Source organism: Kogia breviceps, chromosome 10 (genome assembly GCF_026419965.1).
Source record: "Kogia breviceps isolate mKogBre1 chromosome 10, mKogBre1 haplotype 1, whole genome shotgun sequence".
NCBI classification, from domain to species: Eukaryota; Metazoa; Chordata; class Mammalia; order Artiodactyla; family Physeteridae; genus Kogia; species Kogia breviceps.
Genome location: NC_081319.1, coordinates 81,015,710 through 81,041,612, shown reverse-complemented (window position 1 = coordinate 81,041,612; position 25,903 = coordinate 81,015,710). Strand labels below are relative to the sequence as shown.

General features: G+C 37.1%; 1 protein-coding gene across 2 annotated transcripts in view; it reads left to right on the top strand.

Moving 5' to 3' along the window:
* The window catches only part of CRISP2 (cysteine rich secretory protein 2), a 35,738-nt gene extending 11,012 nt beyond the window's left edge, over nt 1–24,726 (top strand). Inside the window, exons 2-9 of one of the 2 annotated variants that reach the window (XM_067043151.1) lie at nt 5,430–5,466; nt 7,543–7,613; nt 11,905–12,021; nt 12,823–12,910; nt 16,650–16,795; nt 17,523–17,620; nt 21,816–21,904; nt 24,139–24,726. In XM_067043151.1, coding sequence (XP_066899252.1) covers nt 7,545–7,613; nt 11,905–12,021; nt 12,823–12,910; nt 16,650–16,795; nt 17,523–17,620; nt 21,816–21,904; nt 24,139–24,266 — 735 coding nt within the window. In that variant the 5' untranslated portion in view covers nt 5,430–5,466; nt 7,543–7,544 and the 3' untranslated portion in view covers nt 24,267–24,726. The remainder of the gene's footprint in view (nt 1–5,429; nt 5,467–7,542; nt 7,614–11,904; nt 12,022–12,822; nt 12,911–16,649; nt 16,796–17,522; nt 17,621–21,815; nt 21,905–24,138) is intronic. The other variant, XM_067043152.1, reaches the window with a different exon arrangement.
* The last annotated feature ends 1,177 nt before the right edge of the window (nt 24,727–25,903 follow it).

The window sequence follows — 25,903 nt, the reverse complement described above, 5'->3', positions numbered from 1 at the left end:
ACAGGGCAGTCTTCTCCAAGTCGGATTTCAAGCGCAAATATATATGTAGAGCTCTACAATGCATAAATGCACACACGTACACACATGCACTTCTTTATTACCTCAGAATGAAAATGCAAATGCGTTTATTAGCCTAAGAGTGGCACCAAATGGAAATTTATGGACATACATTTAGATAACAGAACCCTTGAAAATAAAGCAGTTGCAGCTCTTAATTTTCCTCTGACAGTTTTTTAAATTCCTCAAAAAAAATGAAACGGCATGAACACTGTCAATATATCACAACAGCCACATTAGGTTTTGTGATATGCATCATAATATAAAGAGCACTATTAGAGCACAGCTTGGGAACCATTAGATCATTCTAAATCATTGTTATATTCCATTAGTGTCAATGGTGAAACCACGTAATAGGCTTTACTATAAACTTCACCTTGGTATGCCATTGTCTCTAATAACCACTTCTCTATGATGTGGTACCATAACCAGAAATCCAGGGAGAAAATAAAGTCTCCCTTATTTCTTTTTTATTGGATGGGTAAAGTTAAATTTAGCTGTAAGTAAAAAAAAAAAAATCCCGAAGCTTTGTTCACTAACTGCGAGTTGCTGCTACTTGTACAAAAAAAAAAAAAATTAGGCAGACTTTGGAAGAACAGTTTGAAATACATTTAAAACCTGGCAATGCTGAGGCCAGGGTAGGCTGGGCAGTGCCTGCAATTACGATGCCATTAAAAAGTCATTCGGGCACTTTGTTGAGGTGAGGCTGGTAAGGACTTCAGCTCAAACTGAGATCACTTTTCAAATGTTTCAGGGAGAATTGTTGTACAGTGTTCTGTGCCCCTCTTCTTTACAAATAGAACCATTTATTCCCCTCCCCCTACCACGAATTTAGTCACAATCCCTTCACTCTATTTCTTAGATACACTTACAAATATCATGCTCACTGCAAAGATTTCTACTACACGATAGACACCGTTGTTATTGGCTAAGGACGTTTTAGGATAGGATAAAATAAGTGAAAGTCGGATGCAATTGCATAAATGCATAATAATATAACGAATGACTGAAATAATTCATCACTTAGTAGACTACCAGATCAAAGACAAAATTCTTTATATTCTCTCTGTATTAACTTTGATAAATTGTAAAGTGTTTAAACAATTATTGACTGTAAATAAGTACTTTTTTTTAAACATCTTTATTGGAGTATACTTTCTTTACAAAAACAACAGTCTACCCTTTGTATGTGAGCTTTGAATAAAGCCAGTTTAGGGCATTGAAATAGATTATTACTCTAATGGCTCCACTTTGCTTTTGGTCCATTCTTTAGGAACAGACTTAAAAAAAACCAATAATACTACATGTATCCCTATGATAAAATGATGTTTTAAACTTAGGAAGAGAAAACAATAGGCAAAGAGGAACAAATAACAAATACATTAGGGAAGTAGAAATAAGTCACCAGGAGTTGAATACTTCAGAAGGATAAACAAATAAAAATCATAGTGAGGAATCTGGTAGATGTACGTTTATAAGAATTATCTAATAAAAGGGAAAAAAATAAATAAATTTGGAAATTATAAAGTAGATAAAGTATAAGAAATATAGAAATCCGATCTCATACCTGGTAGACTTATTTAAAGTGTCCTCATGCCACAAAACACTTTTAGCTATCTCTGTTAATAGTGTTAGATTTCTTTGTTAATTTGCTTACCCAAATCAGATGTACCAGATTGACATAAAAACATGTCTCTCCATCCCTCCAATTTATCTTCCCTTCCGTTTTCTTTTCTTCTTTCTCTCTGTCTCTATCTCTCTACCTGCCTCCCTCCCTCTCCTTTCCTTATCTTTTTCCCTCTGTCTCCCTCCCTTTCCCTCTTCTATCCCATCTCCCTCCTTTTAGCTCTCTTACCCTCTCTTCTTCTTTCTTTCCTTCTTTTTTAAAAAATTAAGTCTTTTTCAATGCTGGTTTATGCATAATATGTTTGGAAATAGCAATGCAGGACAGTATTAACATAGCACTTCATGGAAGAAAAATGAAAAATAAAAACCTGAGGTATTATGGCTTTTTAAAATGAGGATTCGAACAGAAAAAAGCATAAGCTTGATTTGCTGTCTCTGTTACCTAAAGAAAGTCTTTTAGCTAAAGCCTCACCTCTGACCTTGTTTTTTACTTTCAGGGTATATTGTATTTCTCTTTTTTGTTACATGTCTGGTTTTCAAGGTCATTGATGTTAATAGGAAAGAGAGAGAATTGCTGTTTGAAAAGTCCATGTTCTGCTTTATGAAGTCTAGCTTTATTTTCTATTTTTGTGATATTTTCTTTTTTTTGCTTTTGAAAAAAAAATCATGATAAAGGTCAACTCTTAAATACGTTGGAAAACGTACCTGAGTCAAAATTACAACATTTAAAAAATAATAGATGTTATCCTCTGATGTCAAATTGGCATATCAGATTTTATCACTTAAGAATTTAATCTCAAAGTGTCATGAATAAGCTGGTATCAGAATTAAAAGGAAAACGTTGATGTTTGTTCTAAAGCGCTGGTTATAGGCTTCAAATGGGGAACACACTAGATTTGATTTGCATCACACAGTTATCAGACGGAGTAGTTGTGTCTTCCAGATCAAAGGAAAAAAAAGAACAAACCCCAAGTCAAGCCATATATTTTTGCTTCTTAATTTCATTTACCTTCTGATTCCAGAGAAGATTTTGCTGAAGGCTTAGTAAGAGTAAGAATCTACAGGGAATGCTTCACTTGTGGCTTTGCCTAATTCTACATTCCTTCCAGATGGAAATGGTGATGGTCGGAAAGGTGTGGGGAAAACTTTGCAGTAGGATTACACTATGACTAATCTGCCAGGATCAAATAACCTACTTATTACTGAATACGCTAATCTATTTTCCATATTCTGTACATCCATTCCAATTTTAAGAAACAGTGCTTAAGGAATCTGGATTAACATGTTATCATAAAGCCTGCATGGAAAACCAAGAAAAGCAATGCCGCAATGCCATTAAATACTTTCATAGAAAAAAAAAAAAAAAGAATTAGAGCAGGCTGGGAAACTGGAAATGCCCAGCCCGGGGATGGGAGTGGGGAGGTAGGTAGGTGAAAAGTGGTGAGAGAAAGATCTGTGGGGTGAGGGGTCTTCTGATCCTCCATGCCTCTTCAGGCACTCAGGTTGGTACATGGCCTGATTCAGTTCAGACAGACGACAGAGTGGTCAGTTTTGTTGCTCAGCACCTAGCCCCCAGACTCAACATCCTGTCTAAGATATCTTATTGAAACTCGTTACCTATTGTACAAGACAAATCATTCTATTTATGTGAAACACTGAGTCATAGCAGAAACCTGAAGTCATTTCTAACTCTGGTTTTTCATGAGATCAAACTAAGAGTTTTAGTTTCTTATTTATGTTTTGAATAAACAGTTATTAGAAACTGTATACTACAAACAATTAGAACTGTGACTGAGGACTCTTCTGGACTTTATGTAATCTTCTGGCTTCCAGGAAAAGACATGAAGAGATATAGGTAGGACCCCCTAAATCCACTCTATACATGCCTGTCTATTTACAGAAATTACCTTCTAAAGAGTGTATGGGTTGGAGGCCTAGATAAGGAGTTGAGAGTCTTGAAATTGTGCTGTGATATTCCAAGGAAGTTGGTAAACCAACAGTTAACTGAGCTTCTTTAAGAAGCCCAGATCTTGGGACTTCATTGGTGGGGCAGTGGTTAAGAATCCACCTGCCAATGCAGGGGACACGGGTTCGATCCCTGGTCCGGGAAGATCCCAAATGCTGAGGAGCAGCCAAGCCCGTGCGCCACAACTACTGAGCCTGCGTGCCACAAGTAGTGAAGGCTGTGCACATACAGCCTGTGCTCCACAACAAGAGAAGCTGCCACAATGAGAAGCCTGCGCACCACAATGAAGAGTAGCCCCTGCTCACCACAACTGGAGAAAGCCTGTGTGCTACAACAAAGGCCGAACATAGCCAAAAATAAATAAATAAAATTTAAAAAAGAAAAAAAGAAGAAGCTCACGTCTTTGTTAGTGTTTAAAGGAAATAGCAGGACATCAAAACACAAAATGATGTCAGAAGGAGATTATGGTCTTAATGGTGAGATCAAATAAATGCAGTAAAGCATTAGAAAAACAATATGAAACAGCTGAGTCAAGTTTTAAGTTTGTGACAGGGATTATTGATACTACCTATCTCTTCTTCATGACTTTATTTTAAATATTCTCTTTTTCCCTATTCTAGGAGTATGAAACCATACACCATGCTCTTCTTGTAGACACCCTAGAAGAACCATGTCATCTTGGTTTTAAAACACCTGCAAGAAAGGGCACAGTGCTTTTCCATTAGTACTTTTCTTTAAATAAATGTCACCCAAAGTGTCATTGCCTTCACTGATACAACAAAAAATTAGGTTGGGTGAGTGAGGGAGTAGGGAGAGGAAAGTGTCAGGGAGGAGTATGTGGCATCTTTTGTCTATTAAATTATGGAATAATGGGTCATCTAATGCAAACCTGTGGCGTGATTAAGCTATACAAAATTGTCAGGCTCATGTGTATGTCTTTCAAAGAGCTGATGAGGATACAGCAGTCCAGGTATCAAGTTAGCCAAAAGGTCTCCAGTGGAACTGGGCCTTGAGCATTGGGATATATGATTAGATTATAGTGATTTTTTTCCCTATGACACCTGGAAGTAAAAACAGGTCTTATAAACACTTCTAAAACTAGCAGTTCAAACAACATGCATTTACAGAGAGATTGTATGAGCTCAGCTGACTGCTACTCATTGCGAAGGGTAATAATAAAATATTAATAATTTCCATTTATTGAGTATTATATGTCAGGCATCATAGTAGGTGTTTTATGTACATTATGCTGTTTTCAAAGCAAAATTATGATATGATAATCCACAGTTTACAGAAGAGAAATCTGTAGATCAGAGAAGATTTTTCAAGAACTGATGGTTTCCAAAGACTGTGTTCTTATCCAATAAGCTATAGAAAGTTGGCACCGGGAAGTAAAGGTCATAGAAAGCTGAGCCACAGAAGTTCAGCTATAAGGTAGGATCTTGGTTACCTTCACAGTGATTAGTCTTCAGTGGTTATTATAGAAATACTAGGTCAAAAAGGCAGCATCCAGATTTTAGTTTGCATCAGAAGAGTAGAGGGCTGGCCAGGGAGCGAGGGTATGCTTTACTTACTTGTGTTAAAAGCTACATGGGAACCAAATAATGTCAAAAACAATGTCGGATAACTGGCAATGAAACTGGAAGCTATTGGTGTGAAAAATTCTGGTTTGGAATTGTATTGACTTAGGTTTACTTGCACAACCAGAACTTGCTAAAACAGAAATAGTTGTAATATATATTGTGCTCTAACCTCCTCTGTACCTTTCTTCTTCCTACAGACAAAGCAGATACTTCACCCTGCTCTGAAAACAAACAGTAAGTGATAACTCATTTATTTAAATGTGAACATTTTATTTGTCAATCATTTTTATTTTGCCAAAGGTAAAATTATATATTTAACAAATGTACCCATGATTTTCAAACTTTATGGATAGTTATTGAGACAATGATCTTGAATTAATTCTACTCTCACTATGTCAAGTTGAAACAAATGAATTTTTAAAATATCATTCTAAAATGGATAATAGAAATAGTTCCCATGTTTATGATTTTGAAACAAGTATACTAGAACTATATTGAATAGAAAACAATGTAAAATATGACAATGTATATATTGTATATGCTTCCATGTTAGTGATTTTTACTATGAACATACTGTATACTGTTGTATATTAACACAGGAATTGTTAAAATAAGGATAGAGTGTCTCCACTGAGCTACAAAATGTTTGATTCTCCCAGTTGAAACTATGTTTTCCTTTCAATATTCATTGATTTGGACATCATATTTGGTTGAAGGTTAATTTCTGACATTACTTAAGAACTTACCAGGACTTCCCTGGTGGCACAGTGGTTAAAAATCTGCCTGCCAATGCAAGGGATATGGGTTCAAGCCCTGGTCCAGGAAGATCCCACATGCCGTGGAGCAACTAAGCCCGTGTGCCACAGCTACTGAGCCTGGGCTCTAGAGCCCGTGAGCCACAACTACTGAGTCTGTGTGCTACAACTATTGAAACGCCTAGAGCCGGTGCTCCACAACAAGAGAAGCCACCGCAATAAGAAGTTCGCGCACAGCAATGAAGAGTAGACCCCACTTGAGGCCACTAGAGAAAGGCCACACGCAGCAACAAAGACCCGATGCAGCCCAAATAAATAAATATAAACAAACAAACAAATAAATAAATAAAAGAACTTACCATTGGCATAGGTTAATTAACTCTGATAAGCCTCAATTCCTTCATTGGTAAAGCACCACCATACCTGCGAAGGTATGACAGTGAAATTAGACATTGTATTTTGTCCTACACTGTCAATAAATGTTCATTCCTCTCCCTTTGATAATCACACTATTGAGAAGAAAGGCAATACATGGAAGAGGTACCAATTGTCCACTATTTACAAATCAATAAGGCCTGAGAAGTACTGCAGATAAATAGTTTAGAATTTTCTTTTCCTCCAAGAATTTGGGAGTAGCAATTGCATAGGAAGACAGTTAATCTAGGCAGTATTCCTTTAATTTACAAAGTGAGTAATTTTTATATGATGAATGGTGGGGAAGAGAATATGAATGCTTCCTAAACTTCATGTTCTTGTTGCTTCATCTAAAGGACCAAGGATTTTTTGACACATTGAGAAAGCACACTGTGGGCAACCCAATGCTAAGTGTCTTTTAAAAAGTTAATGAAGATATTAAATAACCTTTGTACCCAATCATGGATTCAGCAAATTCGAACAGGCTAGATTTTCAATATATTAGTTCTATTTGTATTTTTTCTATACTGGGAAATTTGAAAATATAGACAAGTGTAAGGAATAAAATAAACATAACTTCTAATGCCTCCATTGGAGAAATAACTACTACTAAAGTATTTGTACATTTCTGTGTAATCACAACCCTGAAATCTTGATTAGAGTTGTGTATAAACAAAAGGACAAAAAAATCTACTTTTCATAGACAAGAGGAAAAAAAACTAAGAAATGGTATACACTAAAAATAAACTTTGTCCTAAAATTATAATGAATAATCAATGCAAGATCATAATTAACTGTGACGAAATCTGTTTTCTTCCATATTTTCTTTCTGATGGGCTTAGGAGCAATAGAAGTGGGCAGAAAGAAGTGGTATGTCCCTTGCCTTTATAGGTATAATTCAAGTGCAACAGTCAAGTTCTTCAGCTAATTTTTTATTGCCCCTATCAGAGACAAGGTTGGTTCTATTATGATTCTACTGGCACCATATGACAGTCCTCTCTTGTTACATTACTTATAAATTTGGGAAACATGGCTCCTTTGAGATAACCAAGATCATTACATTAGTTCTTCCTTACTAGTTAGAGGTCCATGTACTACATGTTTCAATGTAGACCTTTGTTCTCTTTGACTTACTTCCTAGCAATGGCTTTACTCCGCATTGTGCTGTTTCTGGCTGCTGTGCTGCTACCATCTTTCCCCACCGAAGCAAAGGTAAGGTTAAAGTGGAAAAATCTTTCCAGAGCTATCCAGGCAGCTCTGTGGGATGGCAAGGCACTTTGAGAGTGGAAGTAATGAGAGTGTCTAGTACATCACAGGGTACTCATTGGTAGCTCAGAGCACTTAACATAATTATCTAGATGAAAGTTTAAGGATGAGCAGTCCAGTACAGCAGCTACCTGTCACACATGGCTATTAAAGACTTGAAATGTGCCTTTTCCAAAACAAGATATACTGTAAGTATAAATTACACACCAGATTTCAAAGATTTAGTACAAAAAAAGAAAAATATTGCATTATTTTTATATCGAGTACATGATGGAATGATATTTTGGAAAATTAATGCATTCGGTCCTTAGGGCTGTTGTAAGAAATTAACACAAGTTTGGTGGCTTAGCCCAATAGAAATTTAATCTCTCACAGTTCTGGAGACCAGAAGTCTGAAATCAAGGTATCATCAGGGCCATGCTCCCTCTGGAGGATCTAAGAGGGAGCCTGTTACTTGTCTCTCTCCCGGCTTCTGGTGGCTTCCACCAATCCTTGGCTTGTGGCTGCATCACTGAAATCTCTGCCTGCATCTTCACATCACCTTCTCCTCTTGCATCTCTTATAAAGACACGTGCCATTGAATTTATTTTTCATTCAGTATTGGCCCCTGTCCTTAGGAACGTACAAGTAGGCAGGAGAAATGGATGCACAATGAGATCATGGTGATAAAATGTGGTCAGACCTATGTTCACAGTATTTGCAAAGCTTTGAAGGGGACTCAGTATTGGGGGAGCAGAGAATAACTTATCCCAAGACGTCAGGGGAAGATCAACCAAGGACTCTGTCTATTCAGACTTACACTTCAAAATCTTACTCATGCTGAGACTCCCCTGGTGGCACAGTGGTTAAGAATCCGCCTGCCAATGCAGGGGACGTGGGTTCAAGCCCTAGTCTGGGAAGATCCCACATGCCACAGAGAAACTAAGCCCGCGTGCCACAACTACTGAAGCCCGCACGCCTAGAGCCCGTGCTCCACAACAAGAGAATCTACCAAAATGAGAAGCCTGCACACTGCAACGAAGACCCAACACAGCCAAAAATTAAAAATAAATAAATTGATTTTTAAAAAGAAGCTTGCTCATGTAACATCAGCCTTTTGTGTAAATTTAGGCTATCAAATTGCTAGACCTTGTGGGAGCAATTCACACATCCTACTCCACCTCCAGGTTTAGGACCCGTCCCCCCCAACACACACACACACACACACACACACACACACACACAAAGATACACCAAAAATATCAGCACCTGATCTACTACCTTATCAATTATATTTCTGTTTCTAAAAGGAACAAAGTTAGCAATAGTCCATTCACTGGATGGCTTTGCTCCCTCCAAATGGCCTTGGAGATTTTTTTAATGGGGTCTTTTGAACGACCCTATAAAATCTACCTATAACAGGTAGAATCACCCATAGCCAACATCGTTCTCAACGGTGAAAAACTGAAACCATTTCCACTAAGATCAGGAACAAGACAGGTAGCCCACTCTCATCACTATTATTCAACATAGTTTTGGAAGTTTTAGCCATAGCAGTCAGAGAAGAAAAAGAAACAAAAGAAATCCAAATCGGAAAAGAGGTAAAACTGTTACTGTTTGCCGATGACGTGGTACCATACATAGAGAATCCTAAAGATGCTACCAGAAAACTACTACAGCTAATCAATGAATTTGGTAAAGTAGCAGGATACAAAATTAATGCACAGAAATCTCTTGCATTCCTATACACTAATGATGAAAAATCTGAAAGAGAAATTAAGGAAACACTCTCATTTACCATTGCAACAAAAAGAATAAAATATCTAGGAATAAACCTACCTAAGGAGACAAAAGACCTGTATGCAGAAAACTATAAGACACTGATGAGAGAAATTAAAGATGATACAAACAGATGGAGAGATATACCATGTTCTTGGATTGGAAGAATCAACATAGTGAAAATGACTCTACTACCCAAAGCAATCTACAGATTCAATGCAATCCCTATCAAACTGCCAATGGCATTTTTCACAGAACTAGAACAAAAATTGCACAATTTGTATGGAAACACAAAAGATCCCAAATAGCCAAAGCAATCTTGAGAAAGAAAAACAGAGCTGGAGGAATCAGCCTCCCTGACTTCAGACTATACTACAAAGCTAGAGTAATGAAGACAGTATGCTACTGGCACAAAAACAGAAATACAGATCAATGGAAGAGGATAGAAAGCCCAGAGATAAACCCACAGATATATGGTCACCTTATCTTTGATAAAAGAGGCAAGAATATACTATGCAGAAAAGACAGCCTCTTCAATAAGTGGTGCTGGGAAAACTGGACAGCTACATGTAAAAGAAAGAAATTAGAACACTCCCTAACGCCATACACAAAAATAAACTCAAAATGGATTAAAGTACTAAATGTAAGGCCAGACACTATCAAACTCTTAGAGGAAAACACAGGCAGAACATGCTATGACATAAATCACAGCAAGATCCTTTTTGACCTACCTCCTAGAGAAATGGAAATAAAAACAAAAATAAACAAATGGGACCTAATGAAACTTAAAAGCTTTGCACAGCAAAGGAAACCATAAATAAGACGAAAAGACAACCCTCAGTATGGGAGAAAATATTTGCAAATGAAGCAACTAACAAAGGATCAGTCTCCAAAATTTACAAGCAGCTCATGCAGCTCAATAACAAAAAAACAAACAACTCAATCCAAAAATGGCAGAAGACCTAAATAGACATTTCTCCAAAGAAGATATACAGATTGCCAACAAATACATGAAAGGATGCTCAACATCACTAATCATTAGAGAAATACACATCAAAACTACAATGAGGTATCACCTCACACCAGTCAGAAAGGCCATAATCAAAAAATCTACAAACAATAAATGCTGGAGAGAGTGTGGAGAAAAGGGAACCCTCTTGCACTGTTGGTGGGAATGTAAATTGATACAGCCACTATGGAGAACAGTATGGAGATTCCTTATAAAACTAAAAATAGAACTACCATATGACCCAGCAATCCCACTACTGGGCATATACCCTAAGAAAACTATAATTCAAAAAGAGACATGTACCATAATGTTCATTGCAGCTCTATTTACAATAGCTAGGACATGGAAGCAACCTTAGTGTCCATCGACAGATGAATGAATAAAGAAGATGTGGCACATATATACAATGGAATATTACTCACCCATAAAAGAAATGAAATTGAGTTACTTATAGTGAGGTGGATGGACCTAGAGTCTGTCATACAGAGTGAAGTCAGAAAGAGAAAAACAAATACTGTATGCTAACACATATATATATGGAACCTAAAAAAAAAATGGTTCTGAAGAACCTAGGGCCAGGACAGGAATAAAGACACAGATATAGAGAATGGACTTGAGGACACAGGGAGGGGGAAGGGTAAGCTGGGATGAAGTTAGAGAGTGGCATGGACATATATACACTACCAAATAAAACAGTTAGCTATTGAGAAGCAGCCCCATAGCACAGGAAGATCAGCTCTGTGCTTTGTGACCACTTAGAGGGGTGGAATAGGGAGGGTGGGAGGGAGATGCAAGAGGGAGGGGATATGGGGATATATGTATACACATAACTGATTCACTTTGTTATACAGCAGCAACTAACACAACAATGTAAAGCAATTGTACTCCAATAAAGATGTTAAAAAAATAATACAGGTAGAATCATTTTACTAGAATACTGAATGCACTTCAACTGAACCTCAACATTCTTTCTCTAAATACATTCTAAATATATTCTTTCTCTAAAAACAGATACCATGTCAGGTCAAAGTTTCCCTTAAAGTCTAGGATGAGTCTTGAGGTCCGCTCTTACCCCACTGCTGCAGCCTGATTGAATGTGGATGAATCTGTCTTCATGTTCTTATCGTATACCTTTGTACACATCATTATAAAATATAAAACATTATCATTTGTATGTCTAGAAAAATCACACCGAGAGTTCCCTTGAAACTAGAAATTGGCATTTGCGGCCTCAGAGGAGTTTTTAATTTGTCATGCTGTGAATTCCATTCCCGTTGTCAAAACTTCAAACTACTTCTTTCCTATTTGTCATTGCCTTGGTTCAATTCATTGACAGTGCTTAACAACTCACAGTGGCTTGAACTGAACACTTTGTAAAGTCATCTCAGAGCCCTTGAATTAACTTATTCACTCTTAAATGCAATTTTCAAAAATGTTTAAAAAAAAACCCCTAATTTTATTTCCCTGTAGGATCCACGCTTTACTGCGCTGTCAACCACTGAAACGCAAGTCCAAAGAGAGATTGTAAATAAACACAATGAACTAAGGAAATCAGTCTCTCCACCTGCCAGCAACATGCTAAAGATGGTAAGAAGTAAGAACATAAAGTGTTGTGAGCCAGCAGTGGTAAGAGCAGGCAGCTTACTGGCATCTCTTAAGACTTTTGTGGCTTACAAAGTTCTGTCTCTATTTTTCTATTTCATTTAGCTCTGTCATGGGCAGGGCAGAAATGAACTTTCCTTTATAATGGTTAAATAACTTGTCAAGATTACAGGGCTCTTAAGTTGGGAAGGCAGAATTTAGAAGCCAGATCTTCAGACATCAAATGTGAAGGTGTTACATTTTTGGTTCACTATCTTCCCTGGTGAAAAATAAGAAATCTCCTATCCTTCAGGATCAATGCCATTTAGGGTAAATAACGGCCCATTTCCCAGGGAATAGTCCATAAAAGCTAGACATCTCTCACGTGAACACAGTGGGCTACAAATGGAATTCGCAATAAACTAGGTCAGCTTAGTACTATTGAAATGTAGTCAGACTATCTCACATGTTAATTAGTATTTAGAGCAGCACCAGGATTAAAAATCTTAGGTATGGCTGCTATGCTAGCATAGTCAGATAATATTGTATTAGTTATTTCTCTCATTAGACATACCTGTGGACTTGTCTTTGTGGGGAAACTGGCACTGGGACAGATAAAGACACACACACACACACACACACACACACACACACACACACAAAGGTACTTTTTAATACCAATGGCAATTAGATAATACATCTACAGAAGTTTTAAAGTAATGCAAATCAGCCTACCAATCAGATTTTAAAGCATATACTTCATTGGAGTTGAATCTTTGTGTATTTTGTTTTTCTTGTGACATTTAGGAATGGGACACAGAAGCAACAGCAAATGCCCAGAAGTGGGCAAACAAGTGCACTTTACAACACAGTAATCCAGATGACCGGAAGACCAGTATGTAAATGTGTCAATGTTTGTTGAATAAATGAGCAAATAAAATATTAGACAAATAAAATAGGATAGACCATTCTGGGGCACTGTATTCAGAAGACTTTGTGAATAAATGTTGCTTATATGGCTGTATTTTTAAAATTAAAGTACCTGTATATATAGAGAGATACGATAAGTATTATTTCATGCTTGTTGATTATTTACATTATGCAAATTATTTCTTAAGCAGCATCTCATTTGTTCCTCTTGATCAGCTCATGGTGAACAGGTCATGTATAATCATTTTCCCAATTTTAAAGATTGAAAAATAAGGATGTGGAAGGAATGAATTATGCAAGAACACAACTGGAAGAAGTATCATATACTGAAAGTTAACCAGGCTTCCTGATTTCTCACCCATTGCCCTTTTTGTGATATTGTGTAGCTGTATGGTGTTTTGAAATCGGATTATTTTGCATTCACAAAATATGTTGAAATATGTTGAACTGTTCCTGAATTTTACTCTAAAAATATTTAAGCTTTTTTTAATCAGGATAAATATGTTGGGTGTGTTGATTCATTTTTTAAAGTTTTGATAACAAATTGTCAAGTATTTTGTATAGACTGTGTGCCTATAATGCATAGAATAATATATTAGACTCAAAAAAACTTTAAGACATATCTTACCAAGGATCATAAAAGCCATGAGAGAAAAAAAACTTGTATTCACAAACCTTACATAAAATGTTTTACATTATCAAGCATGATATACACATAGGTAAGCCCAATTTAAAGGTAGTGAATAACTTACCTGTTATTTCAGTAGAATTATTCTTGTTTATATTGATGATGCAAACATTATGATGAAATTACAACAGGAGGCAACTGTGTTCAGAAGAACATTGGAGCAAATGGCCTTAAAGATCCAAGTCTACTGTTAGTTTCTTAGTTTCTGTCTTTCCTTATTAAAGGAGATATCCAAAAACATTTTAGACTCTCTTTAAGCAGCAGGTAAACATTATAGTTCAAGTCACCAAAATGTAAATCTTAAGAGAGGGCTGAAAAGGGTAGAGAAAAGTTTCTGGACCTCAAGGCACTTCTCTCTTCTTTAAATTAATTTTACTGTGGTAAGAACACCTACTTTTGGGGGTTATTTTTAGTTTTAAAAAAATTTTATGCTGCTAAGAACACTTAACATGAAATCTACCCTCTCAAGAAATGTTTAAGTGTATGATACAATATTGTTGATTGTAGGTGCCATGCTGTCCATCAGATATCTAGAAATTATCTTGCTTACCAGAAAGTTTATGCCCATTGATTAGTAACTCCCCATTCCTTTTTCCCCCAGCCCAGCAACCACCATTCCACTCTTTGATTCTATGAATTTGACTATTTGAGATACTTCATATTGATAGAATCAGGAACTAGTTTTCTTTCTGTGACTAGCTTATTTCACTTAGCAAAATATCCTCAAGCTTCATTCATCTTGCTGCATGTTGCAGAATTTCCTTCTTTTCTAAGGATGGATGATATTCCATTGTGTGTATATACCACATTTTGTTTATCCGTTCATCTTGGCTATCATGAATAGTGCTGCAGTGAACATGAGAATGCAAATATCTCTTCAAGATCCTGATTTCAATTCTTTTGGATAAATACTCAGAAGTGGGATTGCTGGATCATTTGGTAGCTCTACTTTTAATTTTTTGAGGAACCTCCCTACAGTTGCCTACAACAGCTACACCATGTTTTATTCTCACCAACAGCATACAAGAATTCCAGTTTCTCCACATCCTCACCATCACTTGCTGTCTTTTGTTTTTTGATAACAGACATCCTGACAGGTGTAAGGTTATATCTCATTGTGGTCTTGATCTGCGTTTTTCTGATGATTAGTGACATTGAGCACCTTTTCATATACCTGTTGGTCATTTGTACATCTTTTTTGGAGAAATGCTGTTCAAGTCCATTTTGCTCAAGAAAGATTCTTAGTCATTTCCTCAGGCAGCCCCCAGAAAAGATGGATCTCTGACAGTCCATCCAATTCTCTCCCTCCCCAGGGAGAGGCTAAGAGCTGGAGTATTTTGTTTGTTCACTCTGTGCTGAGCCAGGAAGGGGGGCTATGGCAACTGCCAGCCCAAATATCTGTCTCTGTTCTCACTAGCCGCAGGCAGCGAGTTTATGCTAGGTCTTGATAGCATTCCAAGACAGGCAAGTCAGGAGCCAGTCCTTCAGGCAGCCTCTGGAAAATGTGTGGCATCAGATGACCAAACCAGCTTCTTCCCTCCCCAGGGAGAAGCAGGCAGCTGCGGTTTTTGTCGGCTGCTCTGTGCTGAGCTGGGGAGAAGGGCTATGGCATCTACCAATCCAAACTGCCATCTCTGTTCCCCCCCAGGGAACAAGATTGTGCTCCAGGACTGGCAAGAAAGATGCCAGTTCTTTGGGTAGCCCCAGAGAAACTGGAGCACTGGACACATTGATCAACTCTGCCTCCCAGGGCAGAAAGGAAAAAAAATGAAAGGATTTTTCATTTGCTTGCTCTGTGCTGAGCCAGAGGGAGGAGTTATGGTGTCTAGCAGCCCAAACACCATCTCCATTCACCACCTCCAAGACCAGCAAGACAGAAGCCAGCCCTCTCGGGCATCCCCTTGGAAACGTTGGGTTGCTGGACACATGAGCCAACTCTTTCCCTCCCCCGGGAGAAGCTGGGAGTTAGAGGGTCTCTTCCTGATTGTATGGCACGGTGCTGAGGGTAGGGATTCTCGCAAGAGGGTTTTCCAATCTCCCTAGAGGCTTCAGTGAGTCTGGTTTCATATCCCTCAGGGTAAGGAAGCCTTTAGTTTTGTTTTTGGATTTCTGACAAGGGCAATTTGTTCATGAATTGTTGCTGAATCAGTGTGTTTATTGGGGAAAGGAGAGAGTCCAGGGCTTCCTACCTCACCATTCTGCTGATGTCACCCTCTGCAAGGTCCTTCCTGCCTAACTCTCTGAGGAGAATTTGGCCTTGTGACATTATGATTCATGGATTAAGGGAAGATCTACAAGTTTTGAACATCTTCCTGATGTCAGTTGACTCTTGTTTGGGACTCTTAAAGACTGCCCGTAAACCTTTTCTTTTTTCAAAGTTTATGCAAATTAATAATCATAAATATTTATTCTGGCTCCTATATGTGAAAAATCTCTGCTGAGGGTGGGTAAGAGGAGAGAAAAAATAAAATTTGGTTGTTGCCTTTTGTAAGCTAACAATACAAAGCTGAGAGCACACACATTATACCTGTAAAGAATTTAGCATGAAAAAGAATGCATCTTTGACAATCCAGAGGGAGAAGGATTTTGTTTGGTTTGGTTTGGTTTTAATTTTTATTGAAATATAGTTAAGTTACAATGTTGTGTTTCAGGTGTACAGCAAAGTGATTCAAATATACATATATATATATATATATATTTTACATTCACTTCCATTATAGTTTATTACAAGATATTGAGTATAGTTCCCTGTGCTATACAGTAGGTCCTTGTTAGAATAAAGTCTTCTCAACCTATTCAAAGTTTGCATATTGTGGCCAGCCTCAGTGGGCTAGGTAGATCTATCTTCTGTTCAGCTTTACAGTTGATAAGGAATGGAAGCATCTTTTTCATGTATTAACAGTTAGCAAATACAGGCACTGAGTTTGAAGGGCAACATCCTTGTGTTCATATAGTTGACTTTTCTTGCCACGGCATGCTTTTTTGTTTCCTTCATGAATGATTTGTTCACACTTAGGTACAAAATGTGGTGAGAATCTCTACATGTCAAGTTACCCTGCTGCCTGGTCAGATGCAATCCAAAGCTGGTTTGAAGAGCATCACAATTTTGTCTATGGTGCAGGACCAAAGAGTTCCAGTGCAATTGTTGGACATTATACCCAGGTAACCGGAACAAATGAAAAACTTCTGCCACAAATGTTCTAACAGAGAAAGCTTCTCCAAATGATGACCAATTCCAATGTTCAATCTGGGGGAAGGGCTTGAGTATAATAGAGTCCTGGCATTTGGCTGGTAGTTCATCTAGAACTGTCATTTTTTTTTTGCCATGGGCTGCAAAATTCTTGGCAGGGAAGTACACTCTGTACTTTTCCAACATTATAAATGGATACATGAAATTTAATATTTTTAAAGTTTGTGACTTTGTTTCAGTAATTTAGATATTTCCATAAGGTATATGACTACAAACTATAAGAGTCACTCTTTTTTCTTTTTTAAAAAATATTTGGCTGCGTTGGGTCTTTGTTGGTGCACGCAGGCTTTCTCTAGTTGCCGTGAGTGGGAGCTACTCTTCGTTGCAGTGTGCGGGCTTCTCATTGCAGTGGATTCTCTTGTTGTGGAGCATGGGCTCTAGGCACGTGGGCTTCAGTAGTTGTAGCATCCAGGCTCAGTAGTCGTGGCACGTGGGCTTAGTTGCCCCGAGGCGTGTGGAATCTTCCCGGACCAGGGATGGAACCCGTGTCCCCTGCATTGGCAGATGGATTCTTAACCACTGCACCACCAAGGAAGTCCCAAGAATCACTTTTTTGTTTTACATTTGCTATTATTTGTTTTCTCAATATTTTCCCGTCTTCTTTAATGTACTCTTATATATTCCCTTATGCATCTGTAGCTTGTTTGGTACTCATCTTTCCGTGTTGGATGTGGAATTGCCTACTGTCCCAATCAGAAGAGTCTAAAATACTACTATGTTTGCCAGTACTGTCCTGCGTAAGTATATACTTTAAAGTTTAATGCCAATAATTCTATAGGCAATTTAATATTTTAAAATACTCTTACATTTAACCAATCAAAATAAAAAAGCATATTTTAATAAAGAGAAGGGATAAACCTTTGGAAATACTGCTTAAGGTAAGATACATTCAACTTATCAGAGAAGAGACCAAGTTCTCATTTCCAAGAGTAAAATCTGAAACTCTCTTTCCTCAATTATGAAGTCATGTCTTTTCTCTCAATTGCCTTTCCCCAGGGCTCAAGGTTATTCTCTGGGCACGTGTAGTATGCATTTCTCTAGACTTGATGTCATCAGTTCTCACTAATTTCACACCCTAGGTGGGTGGAAGCTTGATGGTTAGGCAAGAGGCAGTAGTGGAATGGAAAATAAGGGATAGTAAATTGTGATTTCAGCCCTTTCTGCTGAAACATTCCTATTCTTACTTATCTTGAAAACCATATATGTTATTATCATTAGAAATGATTCATTCTTCTGGGTCTCTAAGGTTTTTCAAGAGATCTTTAATATATTTCAGAGTCCAGAAAAAGGAAACATCTTAAGCTCTTGTTTCTCAGAAGTTTTCACCAAAAACTTCATAATGAACAATTCCTTACAGTCTTTATTTGTAACAGGAAACATGCTCTTTCATTAAGAAAAATGTTTGAAGTTCTCCACAACAAATCCTCTGGATAAACTAAAGACCTAACCTCAACATATCTGCTAGTCTTAATTTCTTTTAAAATTTGAAGTTCTTTACCACTACAGGCAGGGAGGCCTCAAACCAAGCCTCATACAGGATTTATTTGATACTATATATGACCCAGGGATATGGGTCTCCAGTTTGAGAAATATGACCTCATTTTCCTGAAAACAGCTATTAGAGTTTAGTAGAAAGAATAGATACGTCATTTGGGGAAGGACAACATGGGCCTAGGAAGACCCTGAGCTCACCTCCTCCCACGTACACACTGAATCTACACCTACGTATAAAGAAATTGCTCCTGAAGACCTGAAGGCTGATTTAACAGCTTCTGTAGATAGAAGGACCACATAGAAATTAGTAGGAAAGATGGAGACACTGTATCCATGGGAACCCCACCCCCATTTTAATGATCTGCGGTAGGAGGGATATAGCTGAGGGGCCTGAGAACAGACTCACCTGCCCTGGGACACAGCAAAAGAACCCCAGCAATTTAAAAAGCACTCCGACTACACAGAAGGAAAATCCATCTACTAACCTGAGAGCTTCTTCCAAATGAACAGGGAACTCCTGGAGCCCTCTCCAGAGACGGAGGCACCAGTGAGCACCATTGTTTGGTCCCCCTGGGACTCCCCCAAGTCCACACCTTCCCCATCTGTAGCCCTAGCCATCCCACCAAGGCAGCCTTAAGTACAGTGCACCCCAGGGACTTCCTCTAGCCTGGCTCATTCCAGCTCAAGCTGGTCTGCTAAAGCCACCAGTCACAAGCAGTCACAGGGGATGCTTGTGGCCTTACACAAGGACACTCCTTCAAGACCACGAGCGGTAGCTGTTTAGCTTAAATCATAGAAAAAAACCCCAAATTTAGCAACTATACTCCAATAAAAAATTATAAAAACAAAATTCAAACAAAATGAGGAGACAGGAATATGTTCCAAATGAAAGAACAGAATATAACCGCAGGAAAAAACTTTAATGAAACGGAGATAAGTAATTTACCTGATAGAGTTCAAAGAAATGGTTATAGGATGCTCACTGAACTAGAAAGAATAATGGAAGAACACAATAAGAATTTCAGCAAAGACTTAAAAAATAAAAGAACCAATTAGAAATGAAGAATATAGGAACTGAAATAAAAAATACACTCGAGAGAATCAATAGCAGATTATATGATACAGAAGAACAGATAAGCGATCTGGAAGATAGAATAGTGAAAAATCACGCAATCAGAACAGCAAAAAGAAGAAAGAATTTTTTTTTTTTAATGAGGAGAATTTAAGGTACCTCTGGGACAACAGCAAGCTACCAACAGCTAGGGGTCCCAGAAAGATAAGAGAGAGAGAAAGGAACAGAAAACATTAAAAAAAAATAATGCCTGAAATCTTCCCTAACCTGAAAAAGGAAACAGATATCCAGGTACAGGGAGCTAAGAGAGTCCCAAACAAACTGAACCTAGAGTTATACCAAGACATAATTAAAATGGCAAAAGTTAAAGAGGAAATTTTTAAGGCAACAAGAGAAAATCAACTAATCACACAAAAGAGAAACCCCATAAGACTATCAGCTGATTTCCAGGAGAAACGTTATAGGCTGGAAGGGAGTGGTAGGATATATTTAAAGTTCTGAAAAAACAAAAACAAAAAAAGCTTACAACCTAGAATATCCTGTTCAGCAAGATTATCATTCAGAATTGAAGGATAAAGAGTTTCCCAGACAAGCAAAACTAAAGAAGTTCATCATCACTAAACTGGCCTTACAAGAAATGTTAGAGGGTCTTCTTTAAGCAGAAAAGAAAAGGCCACAACTAGAAACAGAAAATACATATGAAAGAAAAAATCTCACTGGTAAAGGCAAATATATAGTAATGGCAGTGGATCAACCACTTAAAAAGCTAGTATGAAGTTTAAAAGACAAAAGTGCTACTATCAATTGTAACTGCAACAAGTAGTGAAGGGCTACACAAGGTAAAAACATGTAAAATATGACATAAAAGTCATAAAACGGAGGTAGTAAAAATTTAGTGCTTTTAGAAAGCCTTCGAACTTAAGTTGACTATCAGCTTAAAACAGACAGCTATAGATACAGGCTGATATATATGAACCTCACGTTAAGTACAAAACAAAAACCTACAATGGATACACAGAAAATAATGAAAAAAGTCCAAAGATAACACTAAAGGAATCCATCAAACCACAAGCGATGTACAGATGGTAACTGGAATTATTGTGGTGATTTCATAATGTATAAAAATATCAAAGCACTATGTTGTACACATGAAACTAATAGAATATTGTGTGTCAAGTATAACTTAATAAAAAAATTGATAGATCCCTGGAGAATGCATCCAAACTCACTGCCTGGCTGTGAGAGGGGAGGCATCGGGAACCAGGCATCTGAAGTGAGAGCTGAAGTGAATAATGAGGAAAGCGGGAGTGAGAGAATGTCCAGAACACTTTTGTATCTATGTCACAATTTTTCTAAGGGCTACCACATGGACAGCCATGTTCTGTGCAGGAAGACAGATTCAAATACATCACTTTGGGCCCTTGGCTCCCTTGACACTACTGAGATTTGCATTCCCATGTATTTTCCAATGAATTAGATAAATTTAACAGCCAATAGGATAATCATCATCAATGAGTTACAAGTTAGTCACTGTAATTGACTACACCCAGGCTATTGGCGTTTATCAAAACTTTTTAATCTAACGTTCCTTTTTCGGTAAACATAAAAATCTCTCACGCACTACCTCTGGAAACTCACAGACCTTCCCCAGCTCTCCCTGACCTGCAAACACACACACCACCAACTACTTAAATAGCACAATGCCATCTCGAAATTAAAAATATATATATTGGAGCTTTACTGTCCCTAGTTCATATTAGAGGAATTAGGGTATTTATCCTCTTTCAAATATAAAATTATATTGCAATATTGAGTATTCTTTTTCATACTGCAAACTCCTGCCCCCAGGATCTTTCCCTGTCTCTCAAAGTGATATATTTATCCCTAGCCAGCTCTTTGTGGGGCATGGCCTTACCAATCTGACCAAGTCTACTGGGAGATTAAAAGTGTATTGCTGCAAAAATGTTATCTGAATGCTTTAGACTACTTATGCCAATGTAGCTGCCCAGCCTCAAGGAGATGGGTCCATGTGTGTGAAGTATTTCTTTAATTTGGATGTTATGTAAATTACATGTTGGGAATTGTAATTTTTCAGTTTTGTTTTGTTGGGTTTTTGTTTTTGTTTTTGTTTTTGGTCCGGCGGTGCAGGTTGTGGGATCTTAGTTCCCTGACCAGGGTCAAACCTGGGACCACAGCAGTGAAAGGGCAGAATCCTAGCCATTGGACCGCCAGGGAATTCCCCTCAGTTTTGTTAACAGAACTAACAACATTACATATATACTTATATATATTTAGTGATTGATGTTGCCCTTGGCAACTAAACGGTAAAGTGAAAAATATTTGACAGTGTGTATTTTACATTACAGTGGTAATATTGTGAGTAAAATGAATACCCCTTACCAACAAGGAACACCTTGTGCCAGTTGCCCTGGTAACTGTGACAGTGGACTATGCAGTAAGTTTGAAGTGATTAACTTGCTATTATAATCAAGAATTGATGTTTAATTTTCTTTTTATGGATAAAGAAATCTCCCAAAGTAACCAATTTAAATAACATCTTTATGGCAAGACAAAAAGATTACCCAACAGAGTGTGTTTAAGTAAACATTTTACACATTTCAATAACCTACATATTCTCTGTAATGAAAAGAATACAGGCATACCCTCAGAGATGTTGTTACAGATCATTGCAAGAAAGAAAATATGGCTATTAAGTGAGTCACACAAATATTTTGGTTTCCCAGTGCACGTAAAACTATGTTTACACTATACTGTAGTCTATGAAGTGTGCAATAGTATTATGTCTAAAAAAAAAACAATGTACATTAAATTAAAAATAATGCTTTTGGAAAAATTGCACCAATAGGCTTGCTCAATGTAGGGTTGCCACAAACCTTCAATTGTAAAAAACACAATATCTGCAAAGTACCATAAAGTGAAATGCGATACAGTGAGGTATGCCTGTATTACCATATGTAAGATAATGAAACATCTAGCATCCATTTGTTTCTGTGACCTCGCAGAGCTCATTAATAACTATACATTCATGCTTGTGATAAATAATTTCATCAACGTTAGTATCATTACACCAAAGGTAGTATTTTGAAAGAATAAAAATGTATAAATCTAAGGATGTGAGACCACATTGTGTCTCAGTCTATACAGGCAAACTGAATGCTTCTTTTGTGCAAATGAGTTCCTCATGCTGATTACTGCATTTTTTTTCTATAGTATAATTGGAAGCATGGTGATTAACATAATAAATGATCACTTGCCCTATAATTTAATCATGGTTTTGTGCACATTTTTAATGACAAAATCCAACCTGTATATGATATGGGTTCATAGAATCCATAAAGATATTGTTGCAAAAGGAGGGAATAAAATAAATGTCATATGTGTCATTTCTAAAGTTGTCATGATCCGAAGTAAAAATAGCTGTTGGTTTTTTATAGTTGGAATACTTTTATTAAAATTATTATGAACAATAGAGTTGACTCATTCCCTGAGATTTTTACCTTTCAAATGCCTTCAGCATTCTTTCTTACTGAATTATAGAGCTATAATTCAGAATATTGATGATGTCAAAACTATAAATTAACTAAAGGAAAAAAATCAACTAAAATAACATGGAATGTTTCTAACTCTGCTGAATGCTATATTAGCTAAGGAGCTTGGAATTTATCCTATTAGCAATAAGCACTCAATTGAAAGGTTTTCAGCAAAAGAGTGACAAGGTCAGAAACATGTTTGATAAAGAGCTTTCTAGCAATGGTATGTAGAAACTACTGGATGGAAGTCAGCAAGAAAGCTATTGAAAAACGTGGGTTAAAAAGAAATTGAATGTCTTGACCTCATTACTGAGAAAATGAATGAAGAACAATGGACAGTGCTGAGAGACAAGAGGTAGAATAGCCAGTGTTTGTTACCAGTGCTGGTTGGTGCTGGTCAGAAGTAGAAAAGGAGTTCAGATTGATTCAGTTCCTGGCCTGAATGACTGAGTAGTCAGGGAGCCACTCCCCTGGGATTGTGGGAGGAGAATAGTCACCTTGGATCCATTGTGAGTAGGAGGATGAGTTTAGTTTGAGATTTGTTGGGTTTGGGGTCCCTGAAGAACATCCAAAAAAGAAATATTAGAAAGAAAGAAGGCATATTATCATTGTTTTACACCTCTATCTTCCCACTGGAATCACTTTCTCCTGAAAGAAAGCATTGGTGTTTGAGGCAGTGTGTCCAATAGGATGAAATGATAAGGATGTTCTCTATCAGCATGTATCTTACAAGTAGCCGCTAGTCACACGTGGTCATTGGCTGGTAAGATTAAGGAACTAAATTTTTAATTTCGACTAATTTAAAATAATTTAAGTTTAAATAGCTCTATGTGTCTAGTAGCTCCTCCCATATTAGATTCTGTAGGTATTTTCATTTTACTCTCTTTGCTAAGGGAGAAAAATAGGTCAATTCACTTTAGAAACATGTCACCAAGTTCAAAATAAAAAGTGATGGATTAATCAGTGAGCTCAACTAAGGCACCTCGTTTGTCCCTCAAGAAGTGAAAGGCCTGTTGTGGTGTAAGTGACAGCTGACTTGTTTGTCCAATCTTACCCACTCATACGCTTTGAATATGTGGATTGTTTTGTCGCTACTGAGAAAAATGATAATGAGGTAACTCATCTGTTTTTGTTACAGCCAATTCTTGTGAGTATGAAGATCTCCTTAGTAACTGTGATTCCTTGAAGAAAACAGCTGGCTGTGAACACAAATTGCTCAAGGAAAAGTGCAAGGCTACTTGCCTATGTGAAGGCAAAATTTACTGAAATTTACTGCACAATCTGCATTGTGCAGGACTAAGTGGAGGAAATCTGCATCATTTAGTTGACACCTACCAAGAGGGAAATTGTAGGCACGTTAGTTACAAATCTGATTCCTAACAGTAAGGAACCTTTTTCTCCAGGATATTTACAGAGATCTCTTTCATACAACGATTTACAAAAGTAAGCTAGTCTATGACAACAACTTTGGACTGATACAAATTTGTCACCTTACATTTAATTAACTGAATCGAGTTGAGAATTTTTAAAGTTGTACAACCACAGGACTTAGGCACTAGAACTTTGGGTTAAAATAAGAATTACATGTTTCCTGAAACAACATGCCAAAAAAAAAAAAAGACTAAAATTGTCATTCCTACTCCAAGAATTGTCATTCCTACCTTTTGTCTTATGTTTGCTTTTAAATAAAAGTAAACAGCTTTTAAAATAAAGAATTTATCTAAGCAAACACATGATGTCATTCTTGAGTCATATTTTATAATATTAATATATAACCCCAGCTAGACTAGCCCAAATATATAATTAAACAGAGCAAAATTTCCAAAAACATTTACATATAAAATTAAATTTCGGGAATTCCCTGGCAATCCATTGGTTAGGACTCTGCACTGCCACTGCAGGGGGTCAGGGTCGATCCCTGGTCAGGGAACTAAGATCCCACAAGCTGTGTGGCACGGCCAAAAAATTAAAAAAAATTTTAAATTTAAAAATTAAATTTTAACAATAACAAAAAGGAATCAGTTGTATTGTCATTTTGCTTTTTGACATTTTGCTCACTGGTTTGATATCCTACCTTTTGTGTAAAAAGAATAGTTAAAAACAAAAATACACATGTAATTTCACATTTATGCAAAATGTACATGAAACATGGGGAAAGTATACCAGAAACTAATGAGATTGGTTATATAGAGTGGGTGGGTGAGAATGGGTTGTGCAGGATGGAGGGTGTCAAAAGGCTAGGAGAAAATGGGTGGGGCGTGACACTTCTCTATTTCTTTTTATATAGTTTTAGCTTGTGAATTTTGTTTCACATACTCTTCAAAATAAAATATAATCAACCAGGGTGGGGAGAAAAATCCAAAATGAAATAGAAACAAGAATAAAATAAACTGTATTGCACATAGATAAAATAATCACCATAAAGGGTGGGAAAAAAGAATCAATTCAACTAATGTTGAATGTCATATTTGGACTGTATGTCTTCTATATTTATATGAACAAATGTTCAACTCTAGTGAATAAGATTTTGTTTTGTTTGTTTTTAACACAGACACATGGGTTAGTAATTCTGAAACTACTATGTATCCTACAAACACACAAATAAATAATTATAAATAATGGAAGACAGGTTTCTCACTGTTGGAGAAAGGCTTTACACACATGGAAAGAAGGAATACAGGATTAAACCCTGTGTTGTTGCATTGGAATTGGAGGTATTAGTGAATTTGTAGTTTTTCACATATACATAGAGGTGTTAGAGAAATAGTGAACAGAACAGAAGGAATTCCTGCCCTCATGCATGGATAATTTTTGAAACTGGAGGATAAGAACATAAGGGTTCCCAGAGCCACTAGGGACACAAACCATTCTTTGGGATGACAAAAATTATTCGTAAAATGTAA